At 44.6% G+C, this 16,181-nt stretch overlaps 1 protein-coding gene across 8 annotated transcripts in view; it reads left to right on the plus strand.

Moving 5' to 3' along the window:
- Positions 1-16,181, plus strand: part of LOC140486903 (NAD kinase-like) — a 109,295-nt gene that overhangs the window by 86,877 nt on the left and 6,237 nt on the right. For all 8 annotated transcript variants that reach the window (XM_072585999.1, XM_072585997.1, XM_072585998.1 and 5 more), the window contains 8 exons: positions 4,256-4,385; positions 4,588-4,693; positions 7,261-7,346; positions 8,655-8,757; positions 9,928-10,085; positions 11,469-11,568; positions 12,933-13,090; positions 14,664-14,746. In XM_072585999.1, the coding sequence (XP_072442100.1) occupies positions 4,256-4,385; positions 4,588-4,693; positions 7,261-7,346; positions 8,655-8,757; positions 9,928-10,085; positions 11,469-11,568; positions 12,933-13,090; positions 14,664-14,746 (924 nt within the window). The remainder of the gene's footprint in view (positions 1-4,255; positions 4,386-4,587; positions 4,694-7,260; positions 7,347-8,654; positions 8,758-9,927; positions 10,086-11,468; positions 11,569-12,932; positions 13,091-14,663; positions 14,747-16,181) is intronic.

A 16,181-nucleotide genomic window follows, 5' to 3' on the forward strand; every position in this document is an offset into this window, starting at 1 on the left:
CTCTTAAATCAGTCACATCTAGTGTACCGTGTAAGGTATTGGGTTTCCCCTTTAAGGAAGCATTCCAGGCAGTTCAGAGAAGGTATACCAGAATAATAAGTTCAGCCAATGAAGGAGCAGCGCTATGAAAGCTTGTGATTTCAAAGAAACCTGTTGGACTATGACCTGGTGTCATGTGATGTCTGACTTTGTCCACCCCAGCCCAACACCAGCTCCTCCACGTCCAGAGTCATACATGGAATGAGAGGGTTATCTGAGGAGGGAAAACTGAACATGTATCCAGTGGAGTTTAGAAAAGCAGGAGCTGACTTGATTGATGTAAAACCCAGAGGGTCTTGAGCAGATGCTTCCTCTTGTGGGAGAATCTAGAACAAGGCGTCGTTTTTAAAATTGCGAGGCCATTCAGTTAAAATGGATATTTGTAAAACCTTTTCTGAGGTTGGCAGTCTTTGGAACTGTCTTCCCCAAAGGGTGGGGAGGCGGACTTAATTCTTCTAGAATAGAATCCCCACAGTATGGAAACAAGCCATTTGGCCCAGCAAGGCCGCACCAACCCTCCCAGACTCCTACCCTGTCACCCTGCATTCCCCATGGCTAATGCACCTAACCTATGTGTTCCCGGACACTATGGGTAGTTTAGCATAGCCAGTCCACCCTAACCTGCACATCTTTGACCTGTGGGAGGAAACCCACGCAGGCATGGGGAGAACATGCAAACTCCACACAGACAGTCGCCCAAGGCAGGAATCGAACCCGGGTCCCTGGCAGCAGTGTGGCTAACCACTGTGCTGCCCAGTTTGCTTGGATCTTTTTAAGGCAGAGGTAGATAAGTTCTTGTTAAGTAAGCAGGTAAAACGTTATCAGCAGTAGGTAGGAATGTGGTTTTGAGATTACAGTCCGATCAGTGGTGATCTTATTAAATGGGGAGTAGGTTCAAGGGGCTGAATGGACTATTCCTGATACAAAATCATAAGAAACACAGAGAATGCTGGAGAAACTCAACAGATCTGGCAGCTCCTGTGGAGAGAGAAACAGTTAACATTTCAAGACTCAAGATGATAATTCTCCTTTCCATGTGTCTTTCTGCGTGTGGAGAGAGAAGTTGTGGTCCCGTGTTCAGTCAGGTATAATTTCCTGGGGCAATAGATGTGAGGCTGGAAAAGCACAGCAAGTCAGACAGCAGCTGAGGGGCAGAAAAGTCAGTGTTTTGGCCTGAAATCCTGCTCCTCTGATGCTGTCTGACCTGCTGTGTTTTTCCAGCCTCCCATCTATTGGCTCTGATTTCCAGCATCTACACTCCCTACTGCCTCCAAGATATGATTTCCTGTTGCTCTGGCCTTCCAGTTGTTGAGGGTGACCTGATCCTGCGGCTGCACCTTTTGTCTTGAGCTTGTTCTCTTGTCTGTTTCTCCAGAATTGCAAAGTCACACCTGACTCTTCTTTGACGAGTCTCTGCAGAAGAAACTGCCCTGACCAAGCCCATTAAATACTAACAGTTTGATAAACACACAGCTGTCATTCAGTTTGGGCGAAGGGAGTGCTGTGTTGTCAGAGGTTCCGTCTTTTGGGTCAAGCGTTTGTAATTTGTTGGGTCTGCTTTACAATGGCTTCCAGCCCAATGCCTGCCCAGCGTGACCACTGCCTGATTGCTGGGATGTTTACCAAACTCCAAGTAATTCCACGCTTCATGCTAACTTCCTTTATTCCTGATGAAGGGCTTTTGCCCGAAACATCGATTTCGTTGGATGCTGCCTGAACTGCTGTGCTCTTCCAGCACCACTAATCCAGTTAATAAAAATAGTTTCTGTCGCTGAGAAGGAACATTGTGACTTTGCAGTTCTTGCATCCGTTAGCAAAATTGTTTTTCAACATGACTAGCCTCGTTGACCAATCCTGTGAGAAGTATTCACAAATGTAGTTTGTATAAAAGCTGCCATTTTATGCTGCTGGATAAAGCAGGCAAACCATAGCAACAAATATCAGTCAGTATCTGACTTTGAGAGGAGCTGACCCAAGCGAGGAAGAGAAGGCGATATTCAGCTTTTGATTCCTGTGCAGAGGGAGTGTTTCGAGAGAAGAATTTGATTCATATGCAATTGTGATTGTTCCAACACTTTGCCACAGGCTTTAATCTCTTTTTCAAAAAAAAACAGCCTTTGTTTTGATCTTGTTGGACTAAAATCTGGGTGTCCCAGTTCTATCTTGTATCAGCAGCTATGTTTTCCAATTCTGCTTTCCATTGTTTAATAAGGGCGCAACACTTTGATCCTGATCTATTGGTGAAAAGGATCCACTTCACTGAAAAATGTCTTTTGGTTTTGCTGCCTTCATTGTCTCCATTATCTATTGACCTAACCCTGAATGCCACATCCTTTTGTTTTGCCTCATCAGCAGCAATCTTTCAAATTGTGACAAGATTCTTGGCTGCAGGTTGAACGTACAGAGCAGATTCCTATTTGCTTAGCCCTGAAACAGGTCTGCTGTGAACGCTCTGAGGGAAATGCTTTCTAATTCACAAAGTTGCCTGACAAGGGAACGGTAAAGCACTGACCTGATTAAACAGCAGCTTTCTTGGTGAAGACTTGGTGCACTGTGACACCATTGCACAGTGTGACAGCTGTGTCCTTGTAATCCATCCGATCATGTAACAGAGCATTCCGACAGGTGCTCAGGCCCTGAAGGAGAGATATGCACCTGTTCTCGGAGAGATGTCTGATACCAGGAGTTCGATAACAATACCTTAATTCTGTTAAACATTTCTGCTGATCATATTAAAGTTTCAGCAACCCCAGCACTCAGACTTTAACATTTGGCACCAGCTATTTTTGAGGTATTCACTTGATATCAACTAGAATGATTGGAGATGATGTGGGGAAAGTGAAATTGTGTTAAAACTCAAAATTGTGTGGGACCTGAAGGCGTGTAGTCTTAGGGCAGGTCACGGATAATTTTAATCCATCTGTTCAGAGATGTTATTGCACACCTCTGGAGAAGTTGGGACTTGATGCCGGGTCTTTTGGGCCAAAGATAGGGACATTACTATGGTGCCACACTGTTTCTCATTGGGATATATTGTTCAGCATCCTGTATGTATCCTCACTGGTGCTGATTGTGTGAATACTGACAGTCTGGACTTATGAACATCCAGTATCACACAGTCTGTTGGTCATTTATGTTAAATGTACTGAGATATGAATTTGCATGGAATTGTAATAAAATACACCTGATATTGATCAGCAGTTGTCATATTGGGCAAAATCAGCACAAGGAATTGAGAGGGACAGAGGGTTATGTTTGGAGCAAGTAACAACACTATACATCGATAAAGTACGGTGCTGTAAAAGCACAGCCAGTCAGGCAGCATCTGAAAAGCAGGACAGTCGACATTTCAAGCATAAGCCCTTCATCAGGAATGTTGCAGGTTGGGGGAGGGGGGAGTGGCCAAGGGGTCTCAGAGATAAATGGGAAGGGGGTGGACTGGAGGAAAGGTAGCCCCTCCCCCCACCTTACTCCAGATCCAACCATCCAAGTTGGCACCGCCCTCTTGGTGTCCTACCTGTCCATCTTCCTTCCCACCTATCCACTCCACCCTCCACTCTGACCTATCACTTTCACCCCCTCCCCCCAACCTTCATCTACCTATCACATTCCCAGCAATCTTCCCCCAGTTCCACCCCCTGACCCAATTATCTCTCAGCCCGCTTGGGCCCCCCCCCCCCCCAACATTCCTGATGAAGGGTTTTTGCCCGAAACATTGACTCTCCTGCTCCTCGGATGCTGCCTGACCTGCTGTGCTTTTCCAGCACCACACCCTCGACTCTGATCTCCAGCACCTGCAGTCCTCACTCTCTCCTCATATGTAGAAAGGTCCCATTTGTGAAGACACCACAGATTTGTAGTCTTTTTACTCATTCACAGGATATGGGCATCAGTGGCTGGGCATGCATTTATCGTTCCTCCCTAACTGTCCTGGAGAAGTTGGGGGTGAGCTGCAGTCCATTTAGTGTGAGTACAACGCAGTGCTACTGGAGAGGGAATGCTGGGATTCGACCCATTGCCAGTGAACGAGTTGAAGGTACCTCCAGGGTTCAGGGTTACCGTTTGGGTAATGAATGCAGTGATGACCCAGAATTGATGATCTGTTTTTGAAATGTGCCCCGTTTATCACAGCTTACCTTCTGTTTCTTAAATCAAGTTGCCTGATAATTACTTTGAGCTAAATAGCACAAACCAAAACCACACTGTTTCGTTGCAGGCACATTCAGGATCCAGCCAGTCAACGGCTAACCTGGAGTAAGCCTCCGACAAGTATCCTAGTCATTAAAAAGATCCAAGATGATCGTCTCCTTCAACCATTTAAGGATCTTTGCATCTTCCTCATGGAGGTAATGTGTGCCAGTGACAAGAAATATTCACTCTGCGATATGCTAGGAATACCCTGGATTATGTATTGGAGTTTGTTCAACTAGTCATTAATTAATGTCGGTGATGTTATGAAATCACCTAAAAACAGTCACTTGGTCTTTTGGCCGGACTCCGGGGGAACTGTGATCCTCAATCTGCCATTTCTATTTTATTCACATTTAGGAGAAAGATATGATTGTTTACGTAGAGAAAAAGGTACTTGAAGACCCCACCATTGCAAATGATGAGAGCTTTGGACCACTAAAGAAACTGTGCACTTTTAGAGAAGGTAAAGGCATTGCAATTTTCAAAGCATTATTTTACCAATTTGCAAGATTATTTTTGGCAAACATTATTTTGCAATCTTGTTTTACACTCTTCAGTGGTGCCAGATAACAATCTCTCCTTTCCTGGTTCAGCTGCTTTCTCCCCTGAATACCCACTGCTGGGAGGTTTAGTTCGATGCTGTTTTAGCATTTTGACCACAGTCAGTAGGCAGCATCCCATTCTAGCTTCTAACTTGAGGACTTTTCCCTTTTATTTTGAGCTGTAAGCTCTACATGAAGATGTCCTGCTTTAAATTTAGTCCCTTTCAAATTGTACTCATCAGCATTTTGATCCCATGCTGTAAGAGTTGCCCCTGTGCAGGGTAATCAAAGGTGCAGGGGCGTCAATGATTTAAATTCTCCCATTTTCATGGAAGATCACATTTTGAATATCATGTTCCTGTTCCTGTAGCCAAGAAGCTGTAACACTATAGACAGTCCAGAAAAGAGCTCAGCTCTGGGTCAGCTCCACACTTGGCCACTGTTAGGGTGGAAAGATGTGCAAATGTGCTGCTCAATATTGAACAGAAATGACTGAAAGCTGCTGTCATTGATGTGTGTGTTGGATAAAGACTGGTACCAAAGGAGTTAACCCAGATTATTACTCAAAACTAGAAGAATAAAGTTGGAAAAAAAGCAGTTCACATTCAGTGATAAGTTATTCTAAGATGATCTGTCCTGAAGATTACCTTCAAATACAGAGGGACTCGTGTGTAAAGTAAACTTATAGCACTAGTGTAGTGGAGCCAGAAACCATGGGGTTCCTAATGAAACAACTGGACACTGCAGTGTCTGAGATGTTAGGATCCCTCTGCATGAATAACTTTAATTTTGATAATTATTCTATGATCAGGGTACTTTTAGATGGGGCATACTGCTTGTATATTCCTATCTAAAAGTCACACATGGACTTTCAATCCCTAAATGTGTTGTCTGTCTGTGCTGAGGAAGATTTAAGAAAGGTTCACAAAACGTCCTACTGGTCACAAAGCCTTTGAAACGAACATTGGGTTTTGAATGTTCATACAGCTACACAAGGTCCAAGCGCCGTGAGTTGTATTACCCGACTTCTCCTTTCACACTGACCATAAAGTAGCAATGTTTACCAACATCCTGATGGGTCAGTTAGTCAAAAGGAAAAACTGATGTTCACACAGCATTATTTTATAACCATAAGGTGTCCCATAGTGCTTTATAGCTCTTGGAAATCTTTTGAAATGTTGTCACTATCATAATGTAGCAAACAGGACAACCAATTTGTGCACAGCAAAATTCCACAAATAGGCACATGGTGATAATCAGGAAATCTGTCTGGTGATGTTGTCTGAGGGATAAATATTTGCTGGGCATTCAGGAGAACCAGTCTACTTCGATATAATACCATAAGATATCATACCTCCATGAGACAGCAGACATCACCTCATTATAACGTGTCATCCAACAATGCAGCACTCCCTTGATATCACACCCCAGAGCAAGCTTGGATTTTTCTGCTCAAGTTCCTGTGAGAGAGCCATCCTCTGAGCCACAGTAGTCACTCTGATGGAGGATGACTCAAACATTTGTAACCTTTTGAACAGATCTAAACACCTGTTTTTCCCAATATGTGCAAAATAAAATAGACTTGACCATAGTTGTACAATGCTTAATAATTACACAAGGTTTCTGGTATTTAATGTCCTTTAGGGAAGGAAATCTGCTGTCCTTACCTGGTCTGGCCTACACCTGACTCCAGACCTACAGCAATGTGGCTAACTGTTCATTTTTAGGGATGCACAATAAATCCTGGCCCAGGCAGCAACACCCTCATGCCATACATGAATGTTTTTAAAAATAGAGTTAGAAAAGTTATAACCTTTTGCACTGCAGTATGGTACACACTGAAAGGAGCCCCACATTGTCTGTAGGATGTGGTGCTTCCCAAACTGCCCTTTGCATCTTGTGTCATATTGAATGAGCATTATATGGAGTTGAGCAGGGACCTGTTTCAGATCACTGTTCCCTCCTTCAAACAAAACTATGCTTCTCATAGTCACCATATATCAAAACTTAACTCTGTGTGTGTGTGTGTGTGTGTGTGAAGTGATTTGTGATGTTCCAATGTGATAGGACCTGATGTAAGAGAATACGACTGTTCCTTTCTGTGTGGGTGCCAGAGCATATGTCACCTGCAGTGGAGCATGCAGTCCCCATGTCAAGAACAAAATAATTTTTCACAATCAAATGGCTTTTAAAGGCTGGCACTTGCAATCTGCTAGTTCTTGGCCTTTACATTGTGTTTATGGACATTCCTACAGTTGGATCTCCTCCCAGCAGATTTCTAAAACCGAGATCCAGGGTTAATGGTAAATGGAAAGGTTCACCTTGGTCCATCAGTGCCAGATCGTGGCATTAATTACCCAGCTCGTGTCACTTGGTGGTTTGATCTTTACTGTGTTCACCCATCAATAGGAAACCTTTGCAACAAATGTTGTTTACTCTGTCATCTATGACAATGGTCTATAATGAAGCACATTGAATTTGCTTTTAGGCTATGACGATTTATCTGATCGGATAGACTTTATAATTTGCCTTGGAGGAGATGGCACCTTGCTTTATGCATCATCCTTATTCCAGGTAAGTCCAATTATATCTCTCCAGAAGGAGCTTTGTGGATTACAGGGTCAGTGTTGGAACTCTCCCCTGCCTTTTCAAAAAAAAAACTGTCCAAAGGAATCTTGCGATCTCTGTGCTGGGGATCCTCCCTTTTCGGGCATTAATTTAAATCTTGTACCAATTCAAGGGGATCTACAACATTCAACAATGTTGATGCCATTGACCAAAACTGATGGCCAATAATATTTCAGCACTCTCCTAGACAGCAAGCCAGGAAGTAAAACTGAATTTCTAACTTTATCATTTTACAAGGAAAGCAATAAATTATTGGATGTTACACATGATTAGGGGCAAAGCTGAAATGTCATAAACTTTTCTAACATTTTAAGTACAGGATTTCTCTTGAAATGATTTTTTTTAAACATGGGGCGGTTGGGAGGTGTTTCAGCAGAGACATTGTGTTTTTACAGAAGAACTTGTTTTCAATAATCATCATCTTTTATGTGGGCAAGCAAAGAGTCACTGTCACTGACTTCTGAATTTCCTACACACACACACACACATGCACACACACACTCACGCACACACCCAGGCAGAAACTGAGGGCACACAATAACACACCGCACTCTCTCTCTCTCTCAGACACACACACATCAGTTTCATGGTATCCTGTCAGCAAATGCTGACTTATCTATTGATTGTAACTACTGTAAATTGTTTGATTACAGTTTGTTTAAATGTTCATGAGCACATTAGGCAGCACAACCAAAAGGAGCTGAATTACATTCAGTACTTCAACTTTAGTGATTGTGCTGTTTAGTCCATTCAATTTTAGTGAACCAGTGTTAAATCAGATTTTAAACTTATCCCCTTGCAAAAAAGGTATTGATTGAATATTCTTGCTTCTTGACACATGTTGTGTAATAGTCATTGCTTTATCATTGAAACATCCAGGCCATTATTTTATTTTTCTCTCTGTATAGTGATGGCTGGAGGGGTGGGCAGATGGATTGGACACTCCATACTCTGAACACAAATTTTGAAGTGATAATGCCTTGTGTGTTTTTACAGAAAAACTTGTTTTCAATAATCATCACTTTTTATGAAATGTCTTCTGAATCTGATTTAGTGAATGTACAGGAGCTGATAAACCAAATAAATATGTAGCAGTGCAAGATTCCTGAACTCTGTTGCTGTAGTGACAGATTAAACGAGTATGTAGTTGCGCAACACACTGTCTGAAAATATTTTCAGTAAAATGTCTTTACTCCCAGGGGATTGTAGTTTATTGTACACTAGGCATTTTATAAACTGTTCTTGTTTAAACAGGGTAGTGTACCACCAGTGATGGCATTTCACCTCGGATCTCTGGGCTTCCTGACACCATTTAACTTTGACACCTATCAGTCACAAGTCACACAAGTAATTGAAGGTACCTTCCAGTTTCATTGTAATTGAAGGAATTGAATTTCACAAATGAGGCAAAACATATGATTCAGAAATTAAGCTCAAGCCAAAGTGAGTTAATCCAATCTATGAAAATGCTGTATACGTACATCTATCACCCAAATTCTGACCTTGCCTGTAATGTAAATGAAGCTAGTCTGAGAACTAAAATCCGTTTTAATTTGCCAAAATTCAGACTGAAGCATTATTGGACTGAGCAGCAAGCTAAGTTTGAGGCATATAACCCTGAGAACTGTCTGCTGTTACATTTCTGTTTCTGTGACCCACACCCTACTTCTTGCTGAGCGTGTTTAGTAGCAACACTGTGTGCATTTTTGTAGTGCCTCTAGTAAAATAAAACATTCCAAAGTGCTTTGTTGTAGGGTTATGAAGCAGGTCCCATCAGGAGATAGTCAGGCAGATGTTACAGATTAGTGAGCTGTGGTGTTTCTACAGTGTAGTAAGGTCTTAACAAAGCTCAGCTGGTTAAATTCCTTGCGTGATGATGAATCATCCTGCTGTGATCTTGCTCACTCACTCTCAGAATAAGTAATCAGGGCACAGGTACTGCTGTCTCCTTGATTGGAGAGCAATGACCGATCACCCAATTCTTGAATTCAGTGTAATCTTGTTCAAGAAGGAATGTGAATTAATAGGCACTTAGCAGAGTGTTCCAAAGCAGCAATTTAACAAACAGGTTTTTGTAAATGAAGAAACTATGAAAATTGTGCTAAAACAGTTCCTATTAACAGGGTGCTGAGACTAAACTGGAATCTTAAGTAAATGTGCCCATGCAATTTGTAAAACAGAACTGTATTTTCTTTCAATTCCGAGACTTGTTTCAGAACATTGAATAGAGGGAGTGAGATACAGGTAAAATATTAATGAAAACCTGTTTAAAGGCAAGAACTGTTGACACAACAGTCAATAATCCTTTCTACAGTTGAAATTGGATGTTTTACAATGATCTAGTTGTGTATGTGCTGAAATGTGCCTTATGAAACTTGTATTCCTAAAATATGGTGCTTGTCTCAGAGTCAAATTGGATTTGAACTTTGCTAAGTCACTGATTAAATCAAATTGCCCAATAGGCTTTTGTGCCCTTCGGTAGTTGGGAAAATGTAAACAATTTCTCACCATGTGAATCCTCTGCCAGGGAATGTTTCCATTATCCTACGGAGCCGACTCAAAGTCAAAGTGATGAAAGAAAACTGGGAAAAGCGAGGTTGTCCAGAGCATGCAGTGGAGGAGAATGGACTGATCGTGACCAAGCACGGAGAGAATGAGTTAGGAAAACGAGCAGTGCAGTACCAGGTGAGGCTGATCCTGGCTAGAGTAGGAAATGGGAGTCGTATTTGTGATGAATTGGGTCAGAAATCAGACGACACCGGGTTATAATCCAACATGCAGACCCCTCCCATGCACACGCTCAACACACCTTCCTAACCCTCTCTCCCCAACACATGCATGCATATGTGTGTGCACATGCACACAGCATCACACACGGACACAGACCACCTGCAGCCACACCGTTTCCTCACTTGCTTTCACTCTGTCACAGGCACTAATCCTTTCAGCCAACCATTTCTTCACTTTCCTGATCCTGAGGAATTAGTTGTTGACAACTCTGTGCAGCTGGAGCTAACTCTGCAGACCCAGAGTAAAGTAACTCTGCAGGCCGGGAGTAAAGTAACTCTGCATGCCCGGAGTAAAGTAACTCTGCAGGCCGGGAGTAAAATAACGCTGCAGGCCTGGTGTAAAGTAACACTGCAGGCCCAGAGTAAAATAACACTGCAGGCCCGGAGTAAAGTAACTCTGCATGCCCAGAGTAAAGTAACTCTGCAGGCCGGGAGTAAAATAACGCTGCAGGCCTGGTGTAAAGTAACTCTGCAGGCCCAGAGTAAAATAACTCTGCAGGCCCAGAGTAAAGTAGCACTGCAGGCCAGGAGTAAAATAACGCTGAAGACCCGGAGTAAAGTAACTCTGCAGGCCCAGAGTAAAATAACTCTGCAGGCCCGGAGTAAAGTAGCACTGCAGGCCAGGAGTAAAATAACGCTGAAGACCCGGAGTAAAGTAACTCTGCAGGCCCGGAGTAAAGTAACTCTGCAGGCCTGGAGTAAAGTAGCACTGCAGGCCCGGAGTAAAGTAACTCTGCAGGCCTGGAGTAAAGTAACTCTGCAGGCCCGGAGTAATGTAACTCTGCAGGCCCAGAGTAAAATAACTCTGCAGGCCAAGAGTAAAATAACTCTGCAGGCCCGGAGTAAAATAACTCTGCAGGCCAAGAGTAAAATAACTCTGCAGGCCCGGAGTAAAATAACGCTGCAGGCCCAGAGTAAAGTAACTCTGCAGGCCCGGAGTAAAGTAACGCTGCAGGCCCAGAGTAAAATAACTCTGCAGGCCCGGAGTAAAGTAACGCTGCAGGCCCGAAATAAAAGTATAAACATGAGCTGCAAAGTGCTTGCCTCCAGCCTCTGCAACATGTCAATTAAACCTTAGGAAAATAAACCTGTTTTTCTCTCTCCCCCTCCCTCTCTCCTCCTCCTCTCTCTCCCCTCTCACCATCCTTCCTCCATCCCTCCTCCCTCCATCCTCTGCCCTCCTCCCCTCCCCCTCTCCCCCCTCCTCTCTCCCCCCCCCCCCCCCCCCCACCTCTCCCCCCACCTCTCTCCCCCCCTCCCGCTCTCCCTGACTGCTCAGGTCCTGAATGAGGTTGTGATTGACCGTGGCCCTTCGTCCTATCTCTCCAATGTTGATTTGTTTCTGAACGGCCGCCTGATAACATCAGTCCAAGGAGATGGTACGTTTGGAGTTTGTGTGAAGCTCAGAATTGTCATACTGCCTTGTTTTGGGGTGGGGAAGTTGCGTGTTTGAAAAACCAGCCTCTGATTCAGGTTTAAAGTAAGACTAAATGCGTTCCCATCATTACTGCTTCTGGGGTACTCGGGGGATGCTGGATATTTGAGTCAGTGATTGACAATAAACTCCAGTGTCCCACATTGAAGATGGCAGAATGATGAGGAGCTTTATCCCTTCAGTGGTGCTGGTCTTTGAAGTACTTTATCAGTGGAAATAAGACCAACTGAAGATCTTGATGAGCAGTAAGTTAAGGATCAGATATTTTCCTGAGTTGGGGAGACGTGTATTTACCCAGAGATTGTTTGGAGTTCTCTAGGTTAGAGATTGGTGGACACTGAGCCACTGAGCTGTATGGCAATTGTGATTGGAGGTGTTTGGGTGTGAAGGGAGTCGATCGAGATAAGATTGGGCAGGAAGCTGGGGTTAATGCGAATGATCAGCCATGACCTTATTGAATGGCAGATTAGGCTCAAGGGGCTGAATGGCTTACTCCTTTTCTTTGGGTGAAGGGGCTAGAGGTGAATAGGGCCTGGGAGTGAGGATAAGAACAGCAGGGATTCTGGATGGTCTCTGATTGAAAGGTGAAGCATGGCCCAGGAAGTGAAGGAACAGCCTGGCCTGGAGTCAACTGTGGGCGAGGGGCTGAGGCAGGAGCCATCCCTGGAACTTCCTCTTCCTTCATACCCCGTGAGCATCACCGACGGTGACAGAGTGGATTGCTGCAGAGAGGAGCTGCTGCCTCGGACAATGTGCTGGGCCTACACAGACATGCACACAGGCGTGCATAGACATACTCTGACACGCGCACACAGGCAGACAAATGCAGACAGAGACAGACAAATGCACACGCACACACACACATACGCACAGCGACACACGCACACACACAGACACATACGCACAGAGACACACAAGCCCAGACACGCACACACACACAAACACACACACAGACACATGCATACGCGCAGAGACACACACACAGACACATACGCAGAGACATGCATATGCACAGAGACACACAAGCACAGACACGCACACACAGACACACACGCATACGCAACAGAGACGTGTGCACATAGACACCCCCCCCCCCACCCCCCCTCACCAAATGCAGTGCTGTTAGGGTCCAGGATTGTGACCCAGTGACAACAAAGGAATAGGATTCCCAGGTCAGGATGGTGTATCGTAGGCAGGCGATGGTGCTCCCATGCATCTCCAGCTTGGAGAGGCTGCAGGGATTGGGAAGGGGCTGTCAGAGGAGGGTTGGAGAGTCTCTCTAATGCAGTTTGGCCTTTCCTGTTTCAGGGGTGATTGTTTCCACGCCGACTGGGAGCACAGCTTATGCTGCAGCTGCAGGAGCCTCCATGATTCACCCCAACGTTCCTGCCATAATGATCACCCCCATCTGTCCACATTCCTTATCCTTCCGACCAATTGTCGTACCGGCAGGAGTGGACCTCCAGGTAACCCGTCACCTGTCGATGAGCTGTATCTGTAATGTCGGTGACTCTGCATACCTGAGGGAACTTGGGTAAAGCCACCTTCAGCAGTAACTCCTTCAAAAGTGTTCAGAGAGAGCAGCTGGGGATTTAAAGGAGCCAAGTGTCTGTGAGCAGGACTTCAGTGTGAATACATCCTCATTGTCTCAAATAAAGGAAAACTACTACAGAAACTGGGAATCTGAAAGAAACACAGAATGCTGGAGAAACTCAACAGGTCTGGCAGTGAATAAAAAAATGGAGTTAACGTTTGTCCTCGATATATCCGGAGTTCTGACAAAAGATTGCTAGACTTGAAACGTTAACCCAGTTATCTCTCCACAGGTGCTGCCAGACCTGCTGAGTTCCTCCAGCATTCCCCCGGCTGCATTCCCCATTGTGTCCTGTTTGCAATTTGCTTTAATGGGCTGGTGAGTGTTGGACCCAAGGTTGCCCCTGACCCTGACTGTCCCCTTCACCCTGACATCCAGCAGCAGCTGATGGCTTCAGGGACCCCGGCATCATGCACCTCTCCCTGACTTTCCGTTTTGATGATTGCGAATCTTCTGACTTTCTCTTGCTGTCTTACCTCAAACTGAAAAGAGAATTTGATAAATGAAGTATCCTTCCCCGATCTAATCCACTCCCATCATTTTCTGCAGCTATTCCACTTAGTTTGTCATCCTATTAGATTAGCTTAGATTCTCTACAGTAGGGAAACTGGCCCTTCAGCCCAACGAGTCTACACCAACCCTCCAAAGAGCAACCCACCTGGACCCATTCCCCTATACATAGCCCTGACTGATGCACCTAACACTATGGGCAATTTCCCGTGGCCAATTCACGTGACCCGTACATCTTTGGATTGTGAGAGGAAACCCACACAAACACGGGGAGAATGTGCAAACATCACACCTACAGTCACCCGAGGCAGGAATCGAACCTGGGTTCCTGGCTCTGTGAGGCAGCAGTGCTAACCACTGAGCCACCATGCTGCCCCATCCAAACATCGTATCAGTCACAGCTCTGTCCAGCTCTGGCCGGCTGATTCCAGGGGTCTGAACTGTCCTCGGTCATTGCAATGGAAGTCTCTTGAGAAACATATGAGCCTTTCCTGTAAATTTACAGAAACTGGGCCAAGGGGAAAGAAATAATTTGCAAGATTGGATGAGAATTTCAACAAGGCTCTTTGCCCAGTTTGGGGAATCACTATCCCCAGGAATCACTTGTGTGGCAAGGATAAATGTCTTAAGCTTTATTTTGTCAAATGCATGACTCCTAATAATGTAGTTAAACACTAACTGTAACCACATTGGAGCCAACATCTTCACTTTAAATGGGATAGTGCAGAAACCAATCCGAGCTTGAGCCACATTCTGAATTTCCTTGAGAAGGTTGTTGTTACTTCATTTTGGAACGTGTTCTTCCACAATCATGAGCACTCTCTCGTGACCTGTGCCCCGTTTTCACCTGAGGCCATTTGGCCCATTGCGGGGGAGGGGTCTCCTGGATCTGCTTCTGTTATGATTCGGTCCTAAAGCCTGGGTTTTGTTTTCAGATTATGCTGTCACCTGACGCGAGGAACACTGCGTGGATTTCATTTGATGGACGGCAGCGACAAGAGATTTGCCATGGCGACAGGTAGGTCCCAATGGGCATTGCCACGAAACTGTGACCGTCATTCTGGAGGTGCCACATCCTTCCTCCACCCGGGTGAGAAAGTGGCTTAGCTCTGCCTGTTCAGGGAGCTGTGTGGTCTGGCAGCTGGAGCTATTTCCCAGCTGATGTTACTAATGGTTGGAACAGTCGAACTGCAGTTTATTATACAAAAGAAATAAAATAAGAAAATGAAGCCGAGAAAATGGTTGAGGCCAAATCATTGAAATGTTCTCAAGATAAAGTTAGATATGAGCTCTATCTGGAGTTAAAGGGATCAAAGAATCTGGGCAAAATTGGTGGCAAGGCACTGAGTTAAATGATCAGCCATGATCACATTGAATGATGGAGCAGGCTTGAAGGGCTGAATGGCCTGCTATATTCATTGTTTCTGGTTGTAAGTTAGCTCGCTGAGCTGGTAGATTTATTTTCAGGTGTTTTGTCACCATGTTCGGTAACATCATCAGTGAGCCTCCATTGAAGCACTGGTGTTATGACCCACTTTCTATTTATGTGTCTTGGTCTGTTGTGGTTGGTGATATCACTTCTAGTTCTATTTCTGAGAGGTTGGTAAATGGGATCCAAATCGATATTTTGTTAATGGAGTTCCGGTTTGAATGCCAGGCCACTAGGAATTCCCATGTGTGTCTTTGCTTAGCCTGTCTCGGATGGATGTATTGTCCCAGTCGAACTGGTGTCCCTCTTCGTCTGTGTATATGGATACCACTGATAGTTGGTCATGTTTCTTAGTGGCTAGTTGGTCCTAATGTGACTTGGTGGCTAGTTTCCTGCCCATTTGTCTGATGTAATGTGTGTTGCAGTCTTTGCAGGGTGTTTTGTATATGACGTCCATTCTGCTGGTTGTTGGTACAGGCTTCTTTCGATTCATCAGGAGCTGTTTCAGTGTGGTGGTAGGTTTGTGGGCTACCATGATGTCCACAGGCCGGAGTAGTCTGGTCATCTCCGAGATGTCTCAGTTTGCCTGCTGAGCTGGTAAATTTGTTCTCAGACGTTTCATCACTATGCTCGGTAATATCATCAGTCCTAGTCTCAAAGTTTCAGGGGCTACAGTCATTCACTGAGAGATCTTCTTTTGTTAATTGCTGTGAACAATCCTCATATACTTGCATCTGATCTGGTTAAACCTCCTTCGAATTGCCCAAAAGCTTTTGAACTAAATTTTTTAAAGTTGCTCTTACTAAACACTAAACTAATGGCTTGATGTTTTCTCTCTCCAATCATAAGCCCCGACAGAATAAACAAGCTTCTATTAACATTTCAACCTCTGCATGAAAAAATTGCCCCTTCAGTCTCTTTTATATTTTTCCCCTCTCACCCTAAGACTATGCCCTCTAGCTCTGGACTCCCCCACCCCAGGGAAAAGACCTTGCCTATTTACCCTATCCATGCCCCTCATAAT

Source organism: Chiloscyllium punctatum, chromosome 16 (genome assembly GCF_047496795.1).
Source record: "Chiloscyllium punctatum isolate Juve2018m chromosome 16, sChiPun1.3, whole genome shotgun sequence".
NCBI classification, from domain to species: domain Eukaryota; kingdom Metazoa; phylum Chordata; class Chondrichthyes; order Orectolobiformes; family Hemiscylliidae; genus Chiloscyllium; species Chiloscyllium punctatum.